The sequence below is a fragment of the Halichoerus grypus genome, chromosome 9 (genome assembly GCF_964656455.1).
Source record: "Halichoerus grypus chromosome 9, mHalGry1.hap1.1, whole genome shotgun sequence".
In the NCBI taxonomy this organism is placed as follows: Eukaryota; Metazoa; Chordata; class Mammalia; order Carnivora; family Phocidae; genus Halichoerus; species Halichoerus grypus.
Genome location: NC_135720.1, coordinates 57,730,389 through 57,755,884, shown reverse-complemented (window position 1 = coordinate 57,755,884; position 25,496 = coordinate 57,730,389). Strand labels below are relative to the sequence as shown.

The following is a 25,496-nucleotide window of genomic DNA, read 5'->3' as shown; positions in this document are numbered from 1 at the left end:
AGTCAGTTAAGCATCTGACTCTTGAATTCTGCTCAGGTCATGATCTCAGCATTGTGAGATCCAACCCCGCATGGGGTTCTGCGCTGGGCAGGGAGTCTACTTCAGATTCTCTCTCTCCCTCTTCCTCTGCACCTCCCCAACCCTCATCGCATGCGCTCTCTCTCTCAAAAAAAAAAAAAAAAAAAAAAATAGTACATAAGTCATCAACTAAAAGAGGGTGGTTGGATTTAGTTTAGTCAGATCTTAAGAATAATGGGAATTTTTTGGCAATGCCATTGTGACAGACTTGGCTTTGAGTCGTAGGAATAAGGTGCTGCTAAGTAGCAAAAGGTACGCATTTTTGTAATCTAGTAGAATGGTTAAGAGATCCAGGTATGGATTAAGGCAGAATTGGGCTCAAATCTTTGCTCTGCCATTTACTATTTATGGACAACTTTCTTAACCTCTCTAAAACACAGTGTCTTAACTGCATCGGGGGTGATAGCAGTATCTAATTTATGAAGACTAATGAATCTTGCCAACTTTACTTTTATTTTGTCCTCAAAACTATAGTTACCAAACCATAGCTGTAAAGACAGAGTTCCTACCTTGATAGAGTTCACAGTTTGGAAGGTTCAACAGATAGTGATCCAAGAGGCTTAAATTCCAATTCCAATTCTGTCACAAGTGTGTGAACTTCACCCTTCCACCCAAGTTCTCTGTGCGAAATTCCTCATCTCAAAAAATGTAGAGTGCAAAGGACTTCCCTCTGGGACAGGCAAAAGTGAGAATACCATGGCCTCTAAGAGAACCTGGAAATACAATCTTTATAGGTGTCAAGGCTAAGAATTTAATTATCCTATTTTATCATGATTAGGTGAGGAAAATGAATAAAAAAATGTATAAAATGCTAGTTTTATCCATTACTTCTCCTCATGCCTACTGCCTTTTCCTAGCTTTATCTTGGTCATCTTTGTCCAGCACACTTCATTTATTCATTTGATCCTCTAACAAATATAGAGTGAACCTCTATTTTGTGCTCTTATGGAGGTTATATCTTAGTGAAGGGAACCTGCCAATAATAAATGGACGCACAAAAGTACAATATAGGGTTAGGCAGTAATAAATGCTAAAAAGAAAGATGACTTGTTTATATGTTCAGGGAACTGAGTTTGGGGTTGAAATGAGACTATGAACACATCTTTTCCACTTAGCGCCCAGAGATCAGATTGAATCTTTTCCATTCTATCTTGACAAGAACCTTGGTTGGAACCCAGCCCACTTAGCGATTGTCCAAGAAGAGTCACTAATACTGCAGACACAGCCAGTCACATCTGTCCAAACAAGCTCCCCAGGCCGTGACAGTGCCTTCTCTGGAGCAGAGGAGGAGGAATAAGGGGGTAGGAGGAAACTGCAGGTGCCATTCCAGATTTTGTCTACCTCCGGCAATAGGACAGTTTGTTTTCTTTAAGTCCTGGTGTTCAGTACTCAAGACTTGGAAAAGGAAAATAAGAATAAGTGGTTTTCCCAGCTTGAATTCTTCTGTTCAGTTCAAAGACCATATTGTGTATTCTACTTCCCAAAAGTAGAATTAGATGGATCCTAAACACAAAATGTTTAGGATCCATCTATTTCTCTCCACATCCATTGTTGCAATCATAGCCAGGGTACCTTTCGCCTGGACATCTGTTTGTTGGAGCCCCAACAAACATCTCTGTTCTGTTCCTCCTTACAATTCATTCCCCAGATGACAGCAGCCAGACCAGTGTCTTTTAAAGCAAATCGATCCATGTCATTGCTCTGTTTAAGTCCTTTCACTTATTTCCACTGTATTTTGATTAAAATCCATATTTACAAATATGATTATTGCCTCCCTTCCCCCTCACCTCTCACTACCATCTCAGATGTTTTCTGTGCTTTAATTACACTGGCTTTTGCTGCTCATTTTTCCATAGACACAAAGTTTTCTCTATTACTTTGGTAGTAGAGTTTTCCCAGCCTAGAGTTTTCCCTAGCCCTTTGCCTGGCTAACTCTTACTCATCCTGGGGGGGGGGGTCACAGATTAAATCTTTCTTCCTTAGATAGGCATCACATAAGCCTGACCAAATTTAACTTTCTCATAGCGCCTTGTGCTTTTCCTTCCTGGCACTTATCACAATGTGTAATTATATATGCTCCCAGTCCCACTGTTTGCATATTCAAGGCCTAGCAAAGTCTCTGGCACAAAGTATATCCTCAAGAAGTATTTATTGACTAGCAAATGAAGGAAGGGTCACCGTAAGAATCATAAGAAATACTTCCCATATTCAAGTGTCTGGTGCAAATTTATTTTCCTATGGCACAGCATTTACTTTATTTTATTTTTTATTTTCTTCCCAGTTTGTCCTCTTACCTACACAGTGGGAACAGAGAAATCCAGTGCTTAGTCAATGGGCTGGGGTTGTGAGTCAAGGCTTCAAGGGGTACAGGATTTTATTTTATTTTTTTTATTTTTTTATTTTTTTTTGAAGATTTTATTTATTTATTTGACAGAGAGAGACACAGCGAGAGAGGGAACACAAGCAGAGGGAGTGGGAGAGAGAGAGGCAGGCTTCCCGCCGAGCAGGGAGCCCGATGTGGGGCTCGATCCCAGGACCGTGGGATCATGACCTGAGCCGAAGGCAGACGCTTAACGACTGAGCCACCCAGGCGCCCCTGGGGGGTACAGGATTTTAGAATGCCCAAGAAGGCAACACTGAAGTCTGAGCTTGCAAGGATGCACAATGCACCCTCCATAGTACAGTGTAATCCTGATACCCCAGTTCTGCCTCAAAGAGGAAAAATAATTCTTCTATTTATAGAAGTTCCCTTTTTTCATCATATAAGTTTATGGTACAGAAATAAACGAAGACCACTTAAACGAGAACACACAAGTTATTATTCAGAGCTTGCTGTAGCACTTGCATTTGGCAGAGATGCAAAGGCTGGTAGGTCAGTGGGAAAGCTTTACAGTGGAAAAGAAGAAAGGCCTCAGATGCGGTCTGATTGGAGATTGTTGGCAGGAGGAAACGTGGACCACTGGCAAAAAATAGGCAAGTTGGGGGTTATTGAGTAGATCTTGACCATTTGGCAGATTGCTGCAGAGGTTGTGGTTTGGCTTCCCAGATAGTTTTCTCCAGAGGCCCTGGGTCAAGTTCTATTTCATACATGGTCAGACTGTTGTCTTTTTATATACTCAGTCTGTCAATGGAATTACTGAAGTCTCTTGGAAAGAAAGGAAGAAATAGCACAAATAGTAAGGTCAAGAAAAATTGACATGAGGAAAGTAAAAATGTCATCATAACTGACAATAAAATGAAGTTTTTTATTTTATTTTTTTCTTTGAATATGTAACTAGGGTATGATTTACCACTGGAAATGGTTTAACGTTACTTACCTCATCCTCTGAAGGTTAGCTATGTGCTTAGGAAAGACCAGCTTTAGTTGGAACTAAACACTTGATTAAATGGCATAAGATGTTAAGAAATATTGAGAAGATGCTTAGAATATAACTTCACAAGGATTCTGTGTAGAGCAAAAACAGTTGGAATCTTTTACATAAGAGAGGTTTGAATTGAGTTGATGACACTCCATGATAATGGTGTATTTCCATCACAAGGTGAATTATCTAGAGGCCTTTTTTTGGAAAATAACAACTTATACTTAAAAAAGAATTTTTTTAAGGAACTATAATGCAATAATAAAGTCACTTATTCATCTGAAACTAATATAACACTGTATATTAATTATACCTGAATTAAAAATAAATAAAATAATAATAAAATCACTTATTCCTACCACATGATTGAGTTTTCTTATCAAATGTGTTTTGTAACCACTATATATGTCATGTGCTTTCCAAAAAAAAAAAAAAAACCCACAAAATACAACAACAACAACAAAAGTCTCTGTTCAAATGGATTTTTATTGTACTAGGAATATTAAATTCTAAGTAGAGGTATTAAACTAAAATCATTCTTGTATACCTCTCCTATCTTTTTTCTAGCATCAAAGTTAGCTATTTGTTTTGGTTATTTTGCTGATAGGTTTTTGAATGTGATATTTATATTAAAATAGAACTTGGAGAATAGAATTTTCTGTCTCCTCGGTGGAAATTGTTTAATTAATTCCTATGCAAATTGGCTTTGTGTGTTAATATTATATTAATTTTGAAAAAAAAAAGTAAGGATAAAACCAGTACATTTCTCTGTCCAGAGATGGTACTAAGGACCCTGCAAGTGTTTAGGACTATGAACAATAACACGGTGTTTGCCTCAGCATGTTTTTATAATAAAATCAGCTTCTAACTTACATATCCTTAGGGGAATTTTTGAAAAAGCAAAGTGACTACAAAAAGCAATTTTATGGAATATATGTTTGCCAATTTCTACAAAGTTAAGAATTTATATATATAATATAAAGCAAGATAATTCATATTTGCAAACTTTTCTAAAGTGTAACTTTATCATATTTTACTTTTTTAAAAAATTTTATCATGTTATGTTAGTCACCATACAATACATCATTAGTTTTTGATGTGGTGATCCACGTTCCATTATTTTCGTATAACACCCAATGCTCCATGCAGTACGTGCCCTCCTTAATAACCATCACTGGGCTAACCAATCCCCCTCCCCACTCCCCTCTAAAACCCTGTTTGTTTCTCAGAGTCCATAGTTTCTCATGGTTCATCTCTCCCTCCGATTCCCCCCACCTTCATTTTTCCCTTCCTTCTCCTAATGTCCTCCGTGCTATTCCTTATGTTCCACAAATAAGTGAAACCATATGATAATTGACTTTCTCTGCTTGACTTATTTCACTGAGCATAATCTCCTCCAGTCCCATCCATGTTGATGTAAAAGTTGGGTATTCATCCTTTCTGATGGCTGAGTAATATTCCAGTGTATATATGGACCACATCTTCTTTATCCATTCATCTGTTGAAGGGCATCTCAGTTCTTTCCACAGTTTGGCTATTGTGGACATTGCTGCTATGAACATTGGGGTGCATATGGCCCTTCTTTTCACGACATCTGTGTCTTTGGGGTAAATACCCAGGAGTGAAATTGCTGGGTCATAGGGTAGCTCTATTTTTATTTTTATTTATTTATTTATTTATTTAAAGATTTTATTTATTTATTTGACAGAGAGAGAGATAGCGAGAGCAGGAACACAAGCAGGGGGAGTGGGAGAGGGAGAAGCAGGCTTCCCGCCGAGCAGGGAGCCCGATGTGGGACTCGATCCCAGGACTCTGGGATCATGACCTGAGCCGAAGGCAGACGCTTAACGACTGAGCCATCCAGGTGCCCGGTAGCTCTATTTTTAAATTTTTGAGGCACCTCCACACTGTTTTCCAAAGTGGCTGTACCAACTTGCCTTCCCACCAACAGTGTAAGAGTGTTCCCCTTTCTCCACAACCTGTCCTACATTTGTTGTTTCTTTCCCTGTCCATTTTTGCCATTCTAACTGGTGTAAGGTGGTATCTCAATGTGGTTTTGATTTGAAATTCCCTGATGGCTAATGATGATGAACATTTTTTCATGTGTCTGTTAGCCATTTGTATGTCTTCTTCAGAGAAGTGTCTTTTCATATCTTCTGCCCATTTTTTGACTTGATTATTTGTTTTTTGGGTGTTGAGTTTGAGAAGTTCTTTATAGATCTTGGATACTAGCCCTTTATCTGTAGTGTCATTTGCAAATACCTTCACCCATTCTGTGGGTTGCTTCTTTGTTTTATTGACTGTTTCCTTTGCTGTACAGAAGCTTTTTATCTTGATGAAATCCCAAAAGTTCATTTTTGCTTTTGTTTCACTAGCTTTTGGAGATGTATCTTGAAAGAAGTTGCTGTGGCCGATGTCAAAGAGGTTACTATGTTCTTCTCTAGGATTGGAAGGATTCCTGTCTCACATTGAGGTCTTTCATCCATTTTGAGTTTATCTTTGTGTATGGTGTTAGGGAATGGTTGAGTTTCATTCTTCTGCATGTGGCTGTCCAATTTTCCCAGCACCATCTATTGAAGAGACTGTCTTTCTTCCATTGCATGTTTTTTCCTGCTTTGTCGAAGATTATTTGACCATAGAGTTGAGGGTCCATATCTGGCTTCTCTATTCTGTTCCATTGGTCTATATGTCTGTTTTTGTGCCAGTACCATGCTGTCTTGGTGATCACAGCTTTGTAATATAGCTTGAAATCGGGCAATGTGATGCCCCCAGCTTTGTTTTTCTTTTTTGACATTTCCTTGGCGATTTGGGTTCTTTTTTGATTCCATACAAATTTTAGGATTGTTTGTTCCAGCACTTTGAAAAATGTCATTGGAATTTTGATTGGGATGGCACTGAAGGTATAGATTGCTCTAGGTAGCATAGACATTTTAACAATGTTTATTCTTCCGATCCATGAGCATGGAATATTTTTCCATCTTTTTGTGTCTTCTTCAATTTCTTTCATGAGTGTTCTGTAGTTCCTAGAGTATAGATCCTTTACCCCTTTGGTTAGGCTTATTCCGAGGTATCTAACAGTTTTTCGTGCTATTGTAAATGGAATCATTTCTCTAATTTCTCTTTCTACGGTTGCGTTGTGAGTGTATAAGAAAGCAACTGATTTCTGTGCATTGATTTTGTATCCTGCCACATTACTGAATTGCTGGATGAGTTCTAGTAATTTGGGGGTGGAGTCTTTTGGGTTTTCCACATAAAGTATCATGTCGTCTGCGAAAAGAGAGAGTTTGACTTCTTTGCCAATTTGAATACCTTTTATTTCTTTTTGTTGTCTGATTGCTGTTGCTAGGACTTCTAGTACTATGTTGAACAATAGTGGCGAGAGTGGGCACCCTTGACGTGTTCCTGATCTTAAGGGAAAGGTTCTCAGCTTTTCCCCATTGAGGATGATATTCGCTGTGGGTTTTTCCCAGAGATGGATTTTATGACCTTGAGGGATGTTCCCTCTCTCCCTATACTCTGAAGAGTTTTAATCAGGAAAGGATGTTGTATTTTGTCAAATGCTTTTTCTGCATCAATTGAGAGGACCATATGGTTCTTCTCTCTCCTCTTATTAATGTGTTCTATCACATTGATTGATTTGCTAATGTTGAACCACCCTTGCATCCCAGTGATAAATCCCACTTGGTCATGGTGGATGATCCTTTTAATGTATTGTTGGATCCTATTAGCTAGGATTTTGTTGAGGATTTTGGAATCCATATTCATCAGGGATATCGGTCTGAAATTCTCCTTTTTGATGGGGTCTTTGCCTGGTTTGGGGATTAAGGTAATGCTGGCCTCATAGCATGAGTTTGGAAGTTTTCCTTCTGTTTCCATTTTTTGAAACAGCTTCAGTAGAATAGGTATTATTTCTTCTTTGAATGTTTGGTAGAATTCCCCAGGGAATCCATCAGGCCCTGGACTCTTGTTTTTTGGGAGGTTTTTGATCACTGCTTCAATCTCGTTACTGGTTATTGGCCTATTCAGGTTGTCCATTTCTTCCTGTTTCAGTCTTGGCAGCTTATAGGTTTCCAGGAAGGCCTCCATTTCATCCAGATTGCTCAGTTTATTGGCATATAGTTGTTGATAATAATTTCTAATAATTGTTTCTATTTCCTTGGTGTTAGTCATGATCTCTCCCCTTTCATTCATAATTTTATTAATTTGGGTCCTTTCTCCTTTCTTTTGGATAAGTCTGGCCAGTGGTTTATTGATTTTATTAATTCTTTCAAAGAACCAACTTCTAGTTTTGTTGATCTGATCTACTGTGTTTCTGGTTTCTAATTCATTGACCTCTGCTCTAATCTTAATTATTTCTCTTCTAATGTGTGGCTTAGGCATCGTTTGTTGCTTTTTGTCTAGTTCTTTAAGGTGTAGAGTTAGTTGGTGAATTTGGGATTTTTCTATTTTTTTGAGTGAGGCTTGGATGGCTATGTATTTCCCCCTTAGGACAGCCTTTGCAGTATCCCATAGGTTTAGGACCAATGTGTTTTCATTCTCATTGATTTCCATGAATTGTTTAAGTTCTTCTTTGATTTCCTGGTTGACCCAAACATTCTTGAGCAGAGTGGTCTTTAGCTTCCAAGTGTTTGAATTTCTGCCAAATTTTTTCTTGTGATTGAGTTCCAGTTTTAAAGCATTGTGGTCTGAGAATATGCAGGGAATAATCTCAATCTTTTGGTATCGGTTGAGACCTGATTTGTGACCCAGTATGTGGTCTATTCTGGAGAAAGTTCCATGTGTGCTCGAGAAGAATAAGTATTCTGTTGTTTTAGGGTGGAATGTTCTGTATGTATCTATGAGGTCCATCTGATCCAGTGTGTCTTTCAAAGCTCTTGTTTCTTTGTTGATTTTCTGCCTAGATGATCTGTCCATTGCTGAGAGTGGAGTATTGAGGTCTGCTACAATTAACGTATTGTTATCAATATGACTCTTTATTTTGGCTAACAGTTGGCTTATGTAGATGGCTGCTCCCATGTTGGGGGCATAGATAGTTACAATTGTTAGATCTTCTTGTTGGATATACCCTTTAAGAATGATATAGCATCCTTCTGTGTCTCTAACTACAGACTTTAGTTTAAAATCTAACTTGTCTGATATAAGAATTGCTACCTCAGCTTTCATTTGAGGTCCACTGGCACGGAAGATGGATCTCCATCCCTTCACTTTCAGTCTGGATGTATCTTTAGGTTCAAAATGATTCTCTTGTAGACAGCATATGGATGGGTCCTGTCTTTTTATCCAATCTGCAGCCCTGTGCCGTTTTATGGGAGCGTTTAGACCATTCACGTTGAGAGTGATTATTGAAGGATATGAATTAATTGTTATCATGTTGCCTGTGAAGCCGTTGTTTTTATAGATTGTCTCTGTAAATTTCTGTTGTATATCACTCTTGGGGTCTCTCTCCTTTTATAGGACCCCCCCTTAATATTTCTTGCAGGGCTGGCTTAGTGGTCACATATTCTTTCAGTTTCTGCTGGTCTTGGAAGCTCTGCATCTCTCCATCCATTCTAAATGACAGCCTTGCTGGAAAAAGTATTCTTGGTTGCATGTTCTTCTCGTTTAGTACCCTGAATATATCTTGCCAGGCCTTTCTGGCTTGCCAGGTCTCTGTGGATAGGTCTGACATTATTCTGATGTTCCTCCCTCTGTACGTAAGGAATCTCTTCCCCCTAACTGCCCTTAAGATGGTTTCCTTGGTTCTAAGATTTGTGAGTTTTATTATTACATCCTGGGGCATTGGCCTGTTTTCTTTGATCTTGGGAGGGGTCCTCTCTGCCTCTAGGACACGAATGTTTGTTTATTCCCCAGATTAGGGAAGTTCGCAGCTACAATTTGCTCAAATATATCTTCTAGTCCTCTCTCTCTCTACCCCCTCCAGGATTCCAATAATTCTGACATTGGAACACTTCATGGTGTCACTTATTTCTCTGATTCTATTTTCATGGATTCTGAGTTGTTTTTCCCTGGCCTCCTCTTTTCCCTTTTTATCTATTGTCTTCCAGGTCGCTTATTCGTTCTTCTGCCTCAGTTACCCTAGCTGTTAGATTATCTAGATTGGATTGGATCTCATTTATAGCATTTTTAAGTTCTGCCAATTCAGCTTTCATTTCTGCCCTTAGAGACTCTATGTTGCCATTAATTGATTTCTCCATTCTAGCTATTGTCTTCACAATTGCTAGCCTGAATTCCATCTCCGACATCTTGGTTATATCTGCATCCATTTGTAAATCTGCTGCATAAGTCATAATCTCTGAGTCTTTTCTATTTTGGGATTTCCTCCTCCTAGTCATTCTGTTGATGGGTGGTTGAGGGTATATATAGAGTCCAAATTATTGACCAGAACCCAAGCAAGATGCACCTGTTTTCTAGGGACGTTAGACTTGCTGGCCTCTTGTTTTCCCAGCCTTCTTCTGGGGGAGGGGCCTGCCGTGCTGTTACTCAGGCAACCCTGTTTGGGGGGAGTTGCCCTCCCCCCTCTGGAGGGAGATGGGCTTAGTGGGAACCAGTTTTTTGGGGCTTTTGTTCTCTGGTGGCTTTCCCTGGCGGCTTTCTGCATCTCTTCCATGAGTCAGAGCAGAAAAGACCATTTCCAACCCTCTGCCTCAGAGCAGAGAGACCGCAGTCTGTTCTTCAGTGAGCTCTCCAGGCCACACTGTCTCCATTTCTGTCCGTGCTGCTATAATCTGCAGCAGCCTGGGTTGTGCACCCCTCCGCAGCGCTCCCAGTCCTGCCTCCAGGTCGGAGCACGTCTCTGCCCTTTGTGCTTCTAAAACCGCCAGCCACTCCCAGTTCGCATGCGTGACCCCGTGGCTCTGTGTTTCCGCCCTGGGGGCTACCTTAAAGTCCTTTCCCCGCCGCTACCGGTCTGCGAGTCTGTGCCCCGTCCCCAGCACGCGAGGCTGTTGCTCACCGGCGGTGTAGGATCCCCACGGCCAGGCACCCTCCTGCTGCCGTTTATCCTCTGATACCTGCCCGCGGAATCAGGGCTCCCCGCTTCGTACCTCAAAACCAACTGCCTGCGATATTCTGCTTGTAGAGATCCAGATCTTCTTACATCTCAGGCTGGTTTTGTAGGTGCTCATAGTGGTCTGCTAGATATCCAGCTCAATTCCGGGGACCAGATGGAATAGGGTCCCCTACTCCTCTGCCATCTTTTCTCTGCTCCTATATTTTACTTTCAAGTGAAGCTTCATTTCAACTTTTGACATCATTTTTTTTCTGAATATTTACTGCCTGCATTTGGACCCACTAGTAGAAACTGGTGTCAGTAATCTATAGGCTTCTTACTAAAAACTCAAATATTTTTATAATGTATGGAGAGGGTGAGAATTAGTAGTGAAATCCTGCCTGCCTGAGTTTACAGGCATAGATGGTCCAGGATCAGAACATGTTTCAAATTGCTTTTTGAAAAACATTTTGTAGAACATATATATTTTTAGAACAAGTAATTTCTATAGAAGTCTTTGCTGTTGACCTTTCTCTAGCCTGTAGAATCCTGTACTCATTAGCTCCCTAGGAAAAAGGTGTCGGGATGGAATTTACAGTCTTCAAAATTTATCTAAGTGTGAAAATCCACACTAGATAGGTGAGAACTATTTCTTTGATAGATTTCTAGATGCCTGATGCATAACAGTTTTTAATCGTTCCCTCTTTGATGGCAGTTGATACATATATTCTGGTCCCCATGATAACAATGACCCCCAACTTTCCCAGGAACTGTGATTTCTTTTGCTTCTCTGTAGGAAAGCAATGCTAATGGTGATGTTGACTAGTCAGAAATGTGTTGTTTGCTACTTAAAAGGCAAAAATGCATCCTAGTCCAGATCTGAGCCTAGTATTTTTCTTTGGAGATGTTAACCATTTAATTTGTCTAACTCTTATATAGAATTCATTATATGCCCTGTCTTACATTTGCACTGACATTTTTAGGTTGTGTGTCAGTATGTTTATAATTGTGATTTTGCTTAATAACTTTTAACCTTCATAATGATGAAATATTTAAGAAAACTCTTTACATATGATATTTATGTTTGGAAATCAGTAAATTTGAGAGCATGCAATTTCTTATTTTGGCCCATCAGAGAATACCAAATATAGACTTTTTTTCTTTCAACTACTGAATTTGAATTAAACATGTATACTAAACATAATTTTTAAAGCATTGCTTTGATTTTAAAGTATTATCTGAACTACATTTTTAATCTTGGAAAAATGGCCCTTAATTAATTGAATGTTACCACATTTTTATATTTGAGAACAGTTAATGATTCAAATTTTATTTAAAAAATCAAAACTACCACCTGTCTCTAACTCTTTCTTAATATTTAGGGTTGACTTTGCCCTAGACAAAAATAAAAATCATAAAGGTGAAAAATTTATGTTTGGATTATTCATCCTTTTCTGTTAGATGATTGTATACTTATTGATTTATTGTCCTCATATTAACACTGTAGTTCTCAAATGGTGAAATTCCAGATCCTGTGGAAATTGGTGGATAGCTGGTTTTAGGAAAGTAATTAACTGAGGGGTTCTCTGCATGGTCCTCACAGGCCAAATTACTTAACATATGAAGGTAGCTCAGTTCCCAGGTAATTGTATTTTACTCTGAATTCTTCCTATCAGGCAGCAGGTAGGCATTGCTATGAAATGGTTCATGTTTATCTCTGGGGCATCAGGTGTAAATTCCTTCTAAAGTGATCTGTTAATATGTGATCCAAAGGCAATAAACAACTATTAATTATTATTAGACAGTACTTTTATTGGACAGTAATACAAATAACTATCTCTACTTTTCATTTAAAAATTCAACATTGGAAGGGGGAGGTAAGTGAAGAGAAAAAAGTTTCTAATTTGCCTGCAACACTTAGCAAAACAACTACAATGTTGAAAAAGTTCTGTTTTTACTATTATATATCACACCATATAGGCTTGAAACCTGACTTTGTAAATTATCTGGAAAGAATGGGTATACTAGTTAACAGAAAAATATACATTCCGCCAGTGTACATTTGATCAATTGGAGAGAATCCTCATCTCCCAAATATGAGTTAGCATTTAATATCAATACCTTCCTTGTGATTTCCATTTCTCAATACCTTCAAATAGTACTATCAGGGATGTCCTCTCTTCTAAAAGAAATGGTAAATACCCTTCAAATTGAAGTATACTTAATGTGTCATATGACTAGAGGCAACTAATTATTGGGAATATTTTTTTGAACACTTATGATGGAGACTCCACATTGTGCTAAGACTGCTTTAAACATAATATACAGAGTGGTTTCTTGTGATTGCCACACAGATCTTCTTTAGAAAAGTATCACTTAGGCTCTTTGCTCAAGACATATATATGCCACAATTACTTTATTCATACATTGATGGACACTTAGATTATTTTCTTATCTTGGGTATTATAAATAATGCTGCAGTGAACATGTGGACATATATATCTTCTCAGGGTATATTTGTTGTTCTGTTTTTGGGTAAAAACCAGAAGTGGAATTGCTGGATGCTATGGTAGTTCTCTTTTTAGTTTTTTGAGGAACTTCCATACTATTTTCCATAGTTGTTGCACCAATTTACATTCCCACCAGCAGTGCACAAGGCTTCCCTTTTCTCCACATCCTTGCCAATACTTGTAATTTCTCTTTTTTTTTTTTTTTTTTTTTTTTAAGATTTTATTTATTTATTTGACAGAGAGAGACACAGCGAGAGAGGGAACACAAGCAGGGGGAGTGGGAGAGGGAGAAGCAGGCTTCCCACCGAGCAGGGAGCCCGATGTGGGGCTCGATCTCAGGACCCTGGGATCATGACCTGAGCCGAAGGCAGACGCTTAACGTATGAGCCACCCAGGTGCCCCAATTTCTCATCTTTTTAATAACAGCCATTCTAACAGGTGTAAGATATCTCACTGTGGTTGTGACTTGCATATTGCTGGTGATTAATGATGTTGAGAATACTCTCGTACTTGTTGGCATTTCTATATCTTCTTTAGAAAAAAGGACTAATTCAGATTTTCTGCCCATTTTTATTTGGATTGTTTGTAGGACTTCTTTTTGCTGTTGAGTTGTATGAGTTCTTTATATATTTTGGATATTAACTCCTTATCAGATGTATGATTTCAAAATATTTTCTCTCAGTCAGTAGGTTGCCTTTTAATTTTATTGATGGTTTCCTTGGCTGTGCATAAGTTTTTTAGTATGATGTATTCTCATTTATTAATTTTATTTCTGTTGCTTTTGTTTTTGGCATCAGATTAAAAAAAAATCATCACCAAGACCTATGTCAAGGATCTTACTGCCTGTGTTTTCTTCTTGGAGTTTTAAGGTTTCAGGTCTTACATTCAAGCCTTTAATCCATTTTGAGTTAATTTGTGTGTATGGAGTAAGATAATGGTTCCGTTTCATTCTTTTGCATGTGGCTGTCCAGTTCTTATTGAAGAGACTGTACTTTCCCCATTGTATATTCTTGGCCCCTTTGTCATAAATTAATTGGCCATATATATGTGGACTTATTTCTGGACTCTATTCTGTTCCATTGAGCCATGTGTATGTTTTTATGCCAATACCATACTGTTTTAATTACTATAGCTTTGTAGTATAGTTTGAATTCAGGGAGCGTGATGCCTCCAGCTTTGTTCCTTTTTCTCAAGATTGCTTTGGCTTTTGTGTGTGTGTGTGTGTGTGTGTGGTTCTATATAAATTATAGGGTTATGTGTTCTATTTCTTTGCAAAATGTCATTGGAATTGTGATAGGCATTGCATTGAATCTGTTAATAGCTTTGTGTAGTAGGGACATTTTAACAATATTGATTCTTCTAATCCATGATCATGGAATATCCTTTCATTTATTTGTGTTTTCTTCAATTTCTTTCATTAATGCCTTGTAGGTTTTTTTGGGGGGGCGGGTTGAGTATACTTGATGTACAATGTTACAATAGTTTCAGGTGTACAGCATAGTGATTCGACTTCTGTATACATTATGCTATGCTCACCATAAGTGTAGCTACCATCTGTCATCATACAACACTATTTCAATATCATTGATTATATTCTCTATGCTGTGCCTTTTATATCTACGACTTACTCATTCTATAACTGGACGCCTGTATCTTCCAGTCCCCTTCACCCATTTTGCTACCACTCTACCCCATCTCCCTCTGGCAACCACCAGTTTGTTCTCTGTCTTTATAGGTCTGATTCTGCTTTTTGCTTTTTTATTCATTTATTTTGTTTTTAAGATTCCACATGTGAGTGAAATCATATGGTATTTGTCTTTTTCAGTCTAACTTATTTCACTTAGCATAATACCCTCTAGGTCCATCCATGTTGTTGCAAATGGCAAGATATCTTTTTTTATGGCTGTGTAATATTATGTGTGTATCAATCTATCTATCTATCTATCTATCATCTATCACCTATCACACTTCCTTATCCATTCATCTATTCTTGGATACTTAGGTTGTTTCCATATTTTGGCTATTGTAAATAATGCTGTAATAAACATAGGGGTGCATATATCTTTTTGAATTAGCGTTTTCATTTTCTTTAGGTAAATACCAAGTAGTGGAATTATTGCATCATATGGTATTTCTATTTTTAATTTTTTGAGGAGCCTCCATACTGTTTTCCACGTGGCTGTACCAATTTACATTCCTACCAACAGTTCACAAGAGTTCCTTTTCCTCCACATCCTTGCCAACACCTATTATTTCTTATTTTTTTGATTTTAGCCATTCTGACAGGTGTAAGGTGATATCTCATTGTAGCTATGATTTTCATTTCCCTGATGATGAGTGCTGTTGAGCATGTCTTCATGTGTCTGTTGGTCATCTGTATGTCTTCTTTGGAGAAATGTCTGTTCATGTCTTCTTTTTTAAATTGGATTGTTTGGGGGTTTTTTGATGTTGAGTTGTATAAGTTTCTTTATTCATTTTAGATATTAACCCCTTATTGGGTATATCACTTGCAAATATATTCTCCCATCCAGTAGGTTTATTTTTTATTTTGCTGATGATTTTCTTCATGCAAAAATTTTTTATTATGATGTAGTTCCAATAGTTTATTTTTTTCTTTTGTGTCCCTTACTTTAGGAGAGGTATCTAGAAATATATTGTTACAGCTGATGTCAGAGAAATTGCTGCCTGTGTTCTCTTCTAGGATTTTTATGGTTTCAGGTCTCACATTTAGGTCTTTAATCCATTCTGAGTTTATTTTTGTGCATAGTGTTAGAAAGTGGTCTAGTTTCATTCTTTGGCATGTAGCTGTCCAGTTTTCCCAGCACCATTTATTAAAGAGACTGTCTTTTCCTCACTGTGTATTCTTGCCTTCTTTGTCATAGATTAATTGACCATATAAACATGGGTTTATTTCTGGGCTCTCTATTCTATTTCATTGATCTATGTGTCTGTTTTTGTGCTATGTCTTATAATTTTCAATGTACAGATCTTTCACCTCCGTGGTTAAATTTAATCCTGGTTATTTTATTCTTTTTGATGCAATTGTAAGTGGGATTTTTAAAATTTTCTCTTTCTGGTGGTTTGTTATTAGTGTACAAAAACATAATACATTTTTATTTATTGATTTTGTATCCTGAAACTAAATTTGTTTATTGGTTTAACAGTTTTTTGGTGGAGTCTTTAGAATTTTCTATATATAATATCATGTCATTTGCAAATAGTGAGAGTTTTACTTCTTCCTTTCCAATTCAGATTTTTTTTTTTTTTTTCCTACCTAATTCCATGATGAGGACTTCCAATACAGTGTTAAATAAAAGTGACAAGAATGGGCATCCTTGTTTTGTTCCTCATCTTAGAGGAAAGACTTTTAGCTTTTCAGCATTTAGTATAACATTAGATGTAAGCTTGTCATATATGACCTTTTTTTATATTGAGATACATTCCCTTTATACCACTTTGTTGAGAGTTATCACTCTACTTAAAACATCTCTGTGAAGTCAAGAGTGCTTAGATATCTTTATTCCATTTTAGAGCTGAAAAAAGTACTGTAAAATTTGATTAAATCATTTAATGAGAAAATTATGGTTCTGAAAATAGGTTAAAAGAAAAAAGATCATCTTGACTTAGCTTATGGTTCTTGTGATTAAAACAAAACAAATCAAAAGACCCACTGGTGACAATTCCCTCAATCACTAAAAAGTTTTGAATTATACATTTCCTGTAGACTTAAAATCTAGGGATCATACAAATTTTTTTTATTTAAAATTTCATGTCACTGAAATTTCTGAAACTTATAATATTCTGTTCAGAAACCTAGACTTATAAAAGGGGATGTTTAATATCTATGATTATAGGAAATTATCGATTCATATACTATGAACCAGAACCCCTCCATCCAAATAGTACTAGAAAAGCAAGTGACAGAGAATGAAACTAGATAAATATATTTAGATGAGTGGACATCTAGCTAAATTATTTTTTATAAAAGTAATCTTGGAGGATGATGGTAAGTGAAATTGGCAATATTTTATATTAGTGATTTGGGTAGAAAGTTAAAAAACTATTTGATCAAGCTTGAGGATGTCATTAGGCAGACGACAGTGGGCAAATGATTTTTGCCAATGCTTTAGCTGGTAGAATTATACGTTTGAAAAAATCTAGCTATTTAGCTAATGGTGAAAAAAAAAAAGAAAATCTAAAGGGACAAACGTGTAATAGGTATTAATTATAGACCAGGGGCAGAAAAGTGGCAGTCCAGTGCAAAATCCGATCTGCAGATGTGTCTTGTTTAGCCAACAGAGTGTTTTTTTAATGATTTTGAATTTGAAACACTTTAAGCAGGTCAGCAGGCATTCTGGGTTTTACAATATCCTTTCTGTCCTTCCCCATCCAGGTTCCTAATGAGGCCTCTATTAGCTCTAGTGATGCCTTATTAAGAACTTGAAAAGATTACCTGCTCTGGGAGCATGCAGCCCCAAGGTACACAGCTGTGAGAAGAGGAGGGTCTGGATTGTGGCTATTACTTGCTATTCTGCCTTGAGATTTTGTAAAATTTAGAAACTGCATACCTTTGCCTGGAAATTCTTACTACTGGCTTATGCCCTTTTTCTTCACACATGGATGTTACCTCTCTGGCCCCCGAAGGCCTTTCATTATTGACCCTAAATTACAATTAGACTCCGTCTTTATGACATCATGGTCCTCATAGTCTAAAGTAAATAAATTTAATTGACCAGTAAATAATTTACTTTGGAGAGAATGTTGAAATCAGTATTTTTTTCTCACTGTATTATCTGACTTTTTCCTATATTGACACAAACATCAGGAATATATAGTTTTTAATGGTAGGAGGAAAATTAACTCAATATAAGAAATTATGGTAAGAGATTTATTTTATTTTTTATTTTTTTAAAAATATTTTATTTATTTATTTGACAGAGAGAGAGAGAGCACTCATGAGCAGGGAGGAGGGGTAGAGGGAGAAGGAGAGGCAGACTCCTCACTGAGCAGGGAGCTTGACGGCAGGGTTCGATCCTAGGACCCTGAGATCATGACCTGAACCGAAGTCAGATGCTTAACCGACTGAGCCACCCAGGCACCCCAGGAGGTTTTTTTAAGACATCACTAAAAAAACATTATATGGAATCCCTGATATAGTTAATGCACTTTTTTTTTTTTAGATTTCATTTATTTATTTGAGAGAGAGAGCGAGAATGAGAGGGGAGACAGTCAGAGGGAGAAGCAGACTCCCTGCCGAGCAGGGAGCCCGATGTGGGACTCGATCCCAGGACTCCAGGATCATGACCTGAGTTGCTTAACCAACTGAGCCACCCAGGTGCCCCTAGTTAATGCATTTTTTGAAAAAAATATACTTGGGTTTGCACTTAACATACAACTATTAGAATGGCATATCTATTCTTATGAAGTACAGAAATTACTAATGTTTCTATATTTGTGTTTCTCCAATTAGAGGGAGATAGACATCTTAATAGGTTACTAAGAAAACTATGGAAATGAAAAAAAAGGATCAAAAGAGTAAATGTGATGAAATATAAAAAAAATAAAAATAAAAAGGATCATAATATTTAAGTTGGATAAGGTTATGCTGATTAGACCTTTGTTAACATAGTTAACTTTGTTGTTTAGGTATACCAGGGTAAATATTACCTGCTAAATCAATGTCACTTTAAAATTATTTAATTTATATATGAAGCTTTATTTTAAAGATAAACTGATAATTGATAGTTTTCCTTTCCTTTGAATAAGCATATTGGGTAATTGGCTAGAGGGATATGGAAAACAAAGTTTATTATCCATGACTCCTAGGTTTGAGAGGGTGGAGAAAAGAACTACTGACTTGAATCTTCTTTTGCCTCTGTTCTTCTTCAGTGCTGACCATCATTATATGGCAGGGTGATGGTGCTGGTGTACATAAACCACTCAACGTATGCATTCAGTGGCATTCTATGCTTATATATGTCTCCCAGAGGTGTGCTGGTATCATCCTATAGGCTGTATTCAGGGGGGTATAAAACATCTGAACACTGAGAATGTATGGCCTAATTATCAGAGAGTTTTAGTTAAATTAAAGTACATATTAAATAGCAAACAGGTAGAAGTATTAGAATAGGTTGCTCAGATGAGATTGTGCTGTAATGTTTCCTTGGAGTATTTTGAATGCTCAAAGGTGTATTTGTAAAAGCTCCAAAGGTAATTCTGGGTATGATTTTGCCCTATCGGAGGTCATGCAAAAAACCAATCAATGCCGCTCTTAAGTTTGCCTTCACCTATTAATTTATCCTGGATCTCCAGGGTTTGCTCTGTCTTTTAGCTTTGTCTATATAACATGGCATGTTATCTTTGTAATGAGAGGATGAGATAGATCCATTACAGTAAAAGATATGCACTATTAATGAGTTTCTAGCCAGCTATCAAGGTATCATCAAATGTGGTTTATCTTGGTGAATGAAAGTTTGAATGGAAAATTAAGCTCCCATACTGACTGTAGAGGTCCTGTGGATCATTTTGTTCTTTAATGTCACACTTCACTGGACACACTTCACAGAGCAGTGAATCATGCTTAAAACAAGCAGCCTTTACTTTAACGACAGCAGATAATGCAGCAGAGGTGAATAATAAGTGTTAGCCGTCTTAACTTTCTCTTGCAGTACTTTCTCCCAGGTGCCTGATGGACAATTTACAAAGTCCATATGCTATTTTATAGATTGGAACTTGGGATCCAGCCAGTGGCCTGAATATGACAGAAAGTCAAAAGGGAAAGCCAACCAACATCACAGATTCCTTATCTAATCGTTCTTTGATCGTTACCACCATTTTGGTAAGTATTTGCTTTTCCATTTTTTTCAGATAAATGTAGATAAACATGGAAGTGGATTAAAAAGGACATTATAATTTGAACAGGGAAGAACATAATGTAATGTATTTTGCAGTTATTTAGCAATTACTGTAAAACAGAGGAGTCAAGGTTAATTTAGCCACAATTTTATTATGTTAGTCTTCAATGATGTAACTTATATTAATGTTTGGGCTGTTTATGTTGATAATAATACAGTTTTATGTATTACTAGAAATCATTACATTTCTGCAAAATTAGGTACCATTGAAGAATTTTCAATGTTAAGATTTGAAAAATGTATTGACTTGCAGATGTATAAATAAGTTATGTGAGGGACTGCATGTGAACTTTACTTCTGCTTTCATCTCCTGCAAATATATGTTAGAGGGCATGTCATTTATTTTTCAGGATTTTTTTCTATTATCATTATATTTCAACCTTGCTTTCAATTGTTTTCATCGTGGAAAATCACTTTTGGTTTATTTATCTCTCTAATAAAATTAAATATGACAAGTACTTTTTTAAGCCAGAAAAATTTTCACCAGCAACAGACTTAATACCGATGCACTGGGTATTTTTACACCTTTTATAATTATATGTCTTAAATAGATCACACAGTAATATTTACCTATTCCTACAATGCCATTTGAAATGGGAATTTTAATTTTAGAATAATCAAGGAGCTCTTCTATTATTAAGTCAGTACTTTCTACCTACAGAATAAGCTTATCAATGCTAGTTCTTGTGTCTTCCCAGGTAGTCAATAAGAATGTGAGATTAATGTTCAGAACAAACCACCACACACTTTTAGCATTTGTATAATTTCTAAATTTGATTTATGGTGGCAAATCAAGCCAGGAGGAATTCATAATCTTGTCCTTTTATTAACAATGAGGGATGTCAGATCTCTAGGCATGTCAAAATAAAATAACTTGGGTTAAAGACTCTTGATAATGAAGCAAAGCTGGTAATCATGAAATGACAGTGATGGAAGTTCATGAGTTTTTTTAATCACTCCCTTGCTGAGAACCTCAGTGAATACTTGCTCCCTATCCATCATATCCAAACTTCCTAAGTTCTCTTTATATCTCCCTCTGTTTTCAAAGATACTCTCATACCCACCAATTTACTGGCCTTGTTCTTCAGTTGAAATGCTTCCACAAGATGCTAATACATCTCTTTTCTGCCTGTATGTCCTGGATCACATTTCCTCCTGCTAGGACTATTGCAGTAACCATGTAACCATCCTTACTGCTGACAGCCTTCTCCCTCTACAATGCACCCCACTCTTCATTATAATAATCTGTCATTTTCCTGTTACTCTCCTTATAAGTCTATAGTGAATCACTATTGACCATTAAAAAGTGCCCCAAATTTTGACCCTGATGTTCAAGACCTACTATATTTTTGTCTTCTCCCACCTTTCCTTCATCATTTCCTATTGTTCCCTTTCAGTTAACCTACTCCCGTGATTGTGTTAGCCCTGTTCCTTTTGTCTGTAATATGTTTCTCTCCATTTCTGAGATATTTTTGTACTTGTCAGTACTTTATATTATTTAGAATTAATATTACACTATTCTTTGCTTATTTCATGTGTGCAATATTTCTCCAAACATCACTGAACATTTCTTTGAGGCATAGGCTCTGACTATGTCTCCTATTTTTACATCATATGTGTCTCTACAATGCTCATAATAAGTGCTGTATTAAGAGATATCTGTAGTCTTCAGCAGTTGGCACTTCTTTTGGTGTTCTCCTTGATCCAGCCAAACTCCCAGATACATCACTTATCTTATGGCTCCAAAACTTTGCTCCGTTCTTTACATTTCCCTGTGACAATCCTATTCATCCTTCCAGACTCATCTCAAATGACAACCACTCCATGAAACTGTCTGATCTCTCCATTAAGTTGTGTGTATGTCATTGGGGGGTGTGTGGGGTTGGGGGATGTATGATTATGTATCATAATACTCTATTATGGCACTTACTAGGCACTGTTTTTTTTATCTTAAAAATATGTATATATCTGTGTGTCCATTTGACATGAATCTATATAAGGCCAATGATCAAATTTTATACTCTTTTGATATTTTAATGTTAGAGAAAAGTGCCCTATGCATAGCAAGCACTCAAATATTTGTCAAATTAGATTAAATAAACAGTATTTAATTAAATGGAAAATTAGAAGAAGTAAGCAACTTTTGAATGATTATACTTAAATATTTTTCATCTATGAAGGTTAATGCAAACTTCTTGTCCAAACAAAGCAGGTGATTAAGACTATCCATATAATTTCTCAATCTTAATTACTTAGGATTGTTTTATAAGAAGTATTCAGGTATTTTTCTCAACCATGAACAATTTTGTGTCTATTGATAAACAAGTGGTATTTAACCTTAGTTTCATATTAAAGCCAGGCATAAAGGTTTTAAAAACGTATTTGTACCCAAAACACATTTCATACCTTTTGAAACAGTATTTCTGAGCTTTGGACTTTGGAAATCTTCATTTTTTAAAAAAATTCCACAGGTAATTCTGATCTATAACAATGATTGAGAACAACTGCTCAGATCATTACTCTGTGTAACTAAGATGTAAGATCAACTGTGGAGCAATACACTAAGCTTACATTTTGAAAGAGAAGTTATTTCTATTTTATTTTATTTTATTTTATTTTATTTTATTTTTTGTTTTTTAAAGATTTTATTTATTTATTTGACAGAGAGAGACACAGCGAGAGAGGGAACACAAGCAGGGGGAGTGGGAGAGGGAGAAGCAGGCTTCCCGCGGAGCAGGGAGCCCGATGTGCGGCTCAATCCCAGGACCCTGGGATCATGACCTGAGCCGAAGGCAGACGCTTAACGAGTGAGCCACCTAGGAGCCCTGAAGTTATTTCTATTTTAAGAGTATGTCCCTCTGTTGGTCTTTAAGTGATTCTCATATTTATTAAAAGGAAAGTCACTTTGTTTTTATGTCACTTAGTGAAAAAATTCTTATTCTGGCTACTCTGATTACAAAATATCCACGATCGAGAAAAGAAGAGATTTTAAGAGATTAGTTACTTTACTTAGTAAGCATTATACTTGATGTAATTTACTGATGTTTAATTTATATTTTATAAGGAGGTTATGATCATTTGATTTATGTTTGGTTATTTTGTTCTTTTTTCTCTTGGAAAAATCTCAGAGGGGATTCTGGCTGTGTTGTGAATAATGATATCTCCACAAAGAGAAGTTGTGGAGATACCAAAGAGAAGTTCACTTATGCTTCTTTTTCAATATATTTATTGTGTGTCTTAAGAAAAAACAGTAAAGTATTCTAGGATTTGGCATTATCAGTGTGCTAATCATAATCAGTTCCATTTCTCTTGAATTTATTTTTATTCATTCTTTTATTTAACAAATACATATTGAAAGATGACATGCTAAAAGCCTTTGTTTGATGAACAAAATAGACATGGTGTCTGTCCTCAGGGAGCTTAGAAAATGGTAAGGATTCATAGGGAGGATTACACACACATTTACACACACACACATGCACACCAAACCTTTTGATTAGGATATAAGGAAAAGATAAATGGGTTAATGCCATTTACAGGATAATCCTGAGTTATACTGGGAGTCAGGAGTGAAACAACTAATCGGGTAGGCCTCCCTGTAGAGGAGTAGATAGCAGATACCTGAAGTTTGAGAAGGAATTAGCAAGGTAAAGAAAGAGAAGAAGAGTGTTCTTGGCAGAGAGAATAGGATACTCAAGGACCCTAAAGCAAAAAGATCTTCAAAAATTTGCAAAATGGAAAGAAGACTAGGATGGCTGGGGCTGGTGCCTTGGTCAGCTTCTCAGCTTTATAGAATAAGATCACATAGTCCATTACAAAAAAAAAAAAAAATAGCAGACATTTATTGAATGCCTGCTACGTGCTAGACCCTGTTCAAAGCACTACTCATGTATTTATTTGGTTAATTGTCACAATAACCTTTTGAGGTAGACACCATTATTAATATTATGACAATTGATATAGCTAATGTCCTGATTGCCTAAATAGCCTACTCATGGGCACACAGCTAAAACATAGAGTAGTGTGATTTCAACCCATGTGTTTAGCCAACTTGAACAACGAATACTATGAAATGAAGTCTAGCAACTATAGTTTATGACCAAAATAACATCCTGATTGAGAATTGTTCCCCTAAAGCAACACTTCTTATCCAGAAATTCCACATATGCTAGAGCACTGTATTACTATTATGGGTGTATCCTCAAACATCTAGACATTCCCCTCTGTAGAGGCCAAGATTAGACTATGCTTGGTTGGATATTTTGCCCCTCTTATTTCTCTCCTCTTTTAATGTAGCACTCAGTTTTCTTTCAGCCTCTTTAAACCATAATTTCACATTTTTCTGGACAATCTGGACACCTTATTTTTTCTCTTTAGAATTGAGATTAAGCAACTTATTTATAAATATCTTTTACTCCCCCTCAACAACAAAACCTATGCCCAATACCTTGTATGGGTGCAGTATATGGTTATATCATGGAATAATTCATTTTAGAAAGCCTGAAACATTTAAAAAAATGTTCATTATTTTTTAAAATCTTGAATGAAGATTTATGATATCATATAATTTGGAAATTTATATAACTTTACCTGCAGTTCTGGACCTAAAGCTTCAGTCTACTCATGTCTTCTCCTTTTTTTTTTTTTTTGAGATTTAATTTATTTATTTATTTGAGAGAGAGAGCATGAGCTGGGGTGGGGGGGCGTGGGGGGAGAGGGGCAGAGGCAGAAAGAGAAGCAGACTCCCCGCTGAGCAGGGAGCCTGACATGGGGCTTGATCCCAGGACCCTGAGATCATGACCTGAGCCTAAGGCAGATGCTTAATGACTGAGCTACCCAGGCACCCCTCATGTCCTCTCCTTAATATACTTCATATTATCTCTCTGATCTTCAAATTTCAAGTTCAGTTGCTATTAAAATTCCCTTGCTTAACTAAGGAAAGAGCCAGGATGTCCATCAACAGATGAATGGATAAAGAAGATATATATATATATATATATACACACACACACACACAATGGTATATATATGCAATGGAATATTATGCAGCCATCAAAAAAATACAAAATCTTGCCATTTGCAACAATGTGGATAGAACTAGAGGGCATTACGCTAAGTGAAATAAGTCAGAGAAAGACAAGTATCATATGATCTCACTGATATGAGGAATTCTTAATCTCAGGAAACAAACTGAGGGTTGCTGGAATGATGGGGGGTGGGATGGATGGCGTAGCTGGGTGATAGACATTGGGGAGGATATGTGCTATGGTGAGAGCTGTGAATTGTGTAAGACTGTTGAATCACAGACCTGTACCTCTGAAACAAATAATACATTATATGTTAAAAAAAAAAAAAAAGATAGTAGGAAGGGAAAAATGAAGGGGGGAAATCAGAAGGGGAAATGAACCATGAGAGACTATGGACTCTGAGAAACAAACAGAGGGTTCTAGAGGGGATGGGGTGGGGGAATGGGTTAGCCTGGTGATGGGTATTAAAGAGGGCACATATTGCATGGAGCACTGGATGTTATATGCAAACAATGAATCATGGAACACTACATCAAAAACTAATGATGTAATGTATGGTGACTAACATAACATAGTAAAATACAATTAAAAAAAAAACACTCAATGTAGACTGTTACTTT

At 36.8% G+C, this 25,496-nt stretch overlaps 1 protein-coding gene across 4 annotated transcripts in view; it reads left to right on the top strand.

Moving 5' to 3' along the window:
• The window catches only part of GRIK2 (glutamate ionotropic receptor kainate type subunit 2), a 1,096,112-nt gene that overhangs the window by 835,530 nt on the left and 235,086 nt on the right, over positions 1–25,496 (top strand). For all 4 annotated transcript variants that reach the window (XM_078054938.1, XM_078054939.1, XM_078054940.1 and 1 more), the window contains one exon: positions 19,660–19,773. In XM_078054938.1, coding sequence (XP_077911064.1) covers positions 19,660–19,773 — 114 coding nt within the window. The remainder of the gene's footprint in view (positions 1–19,659; positions 19,774–25,496) is intronic.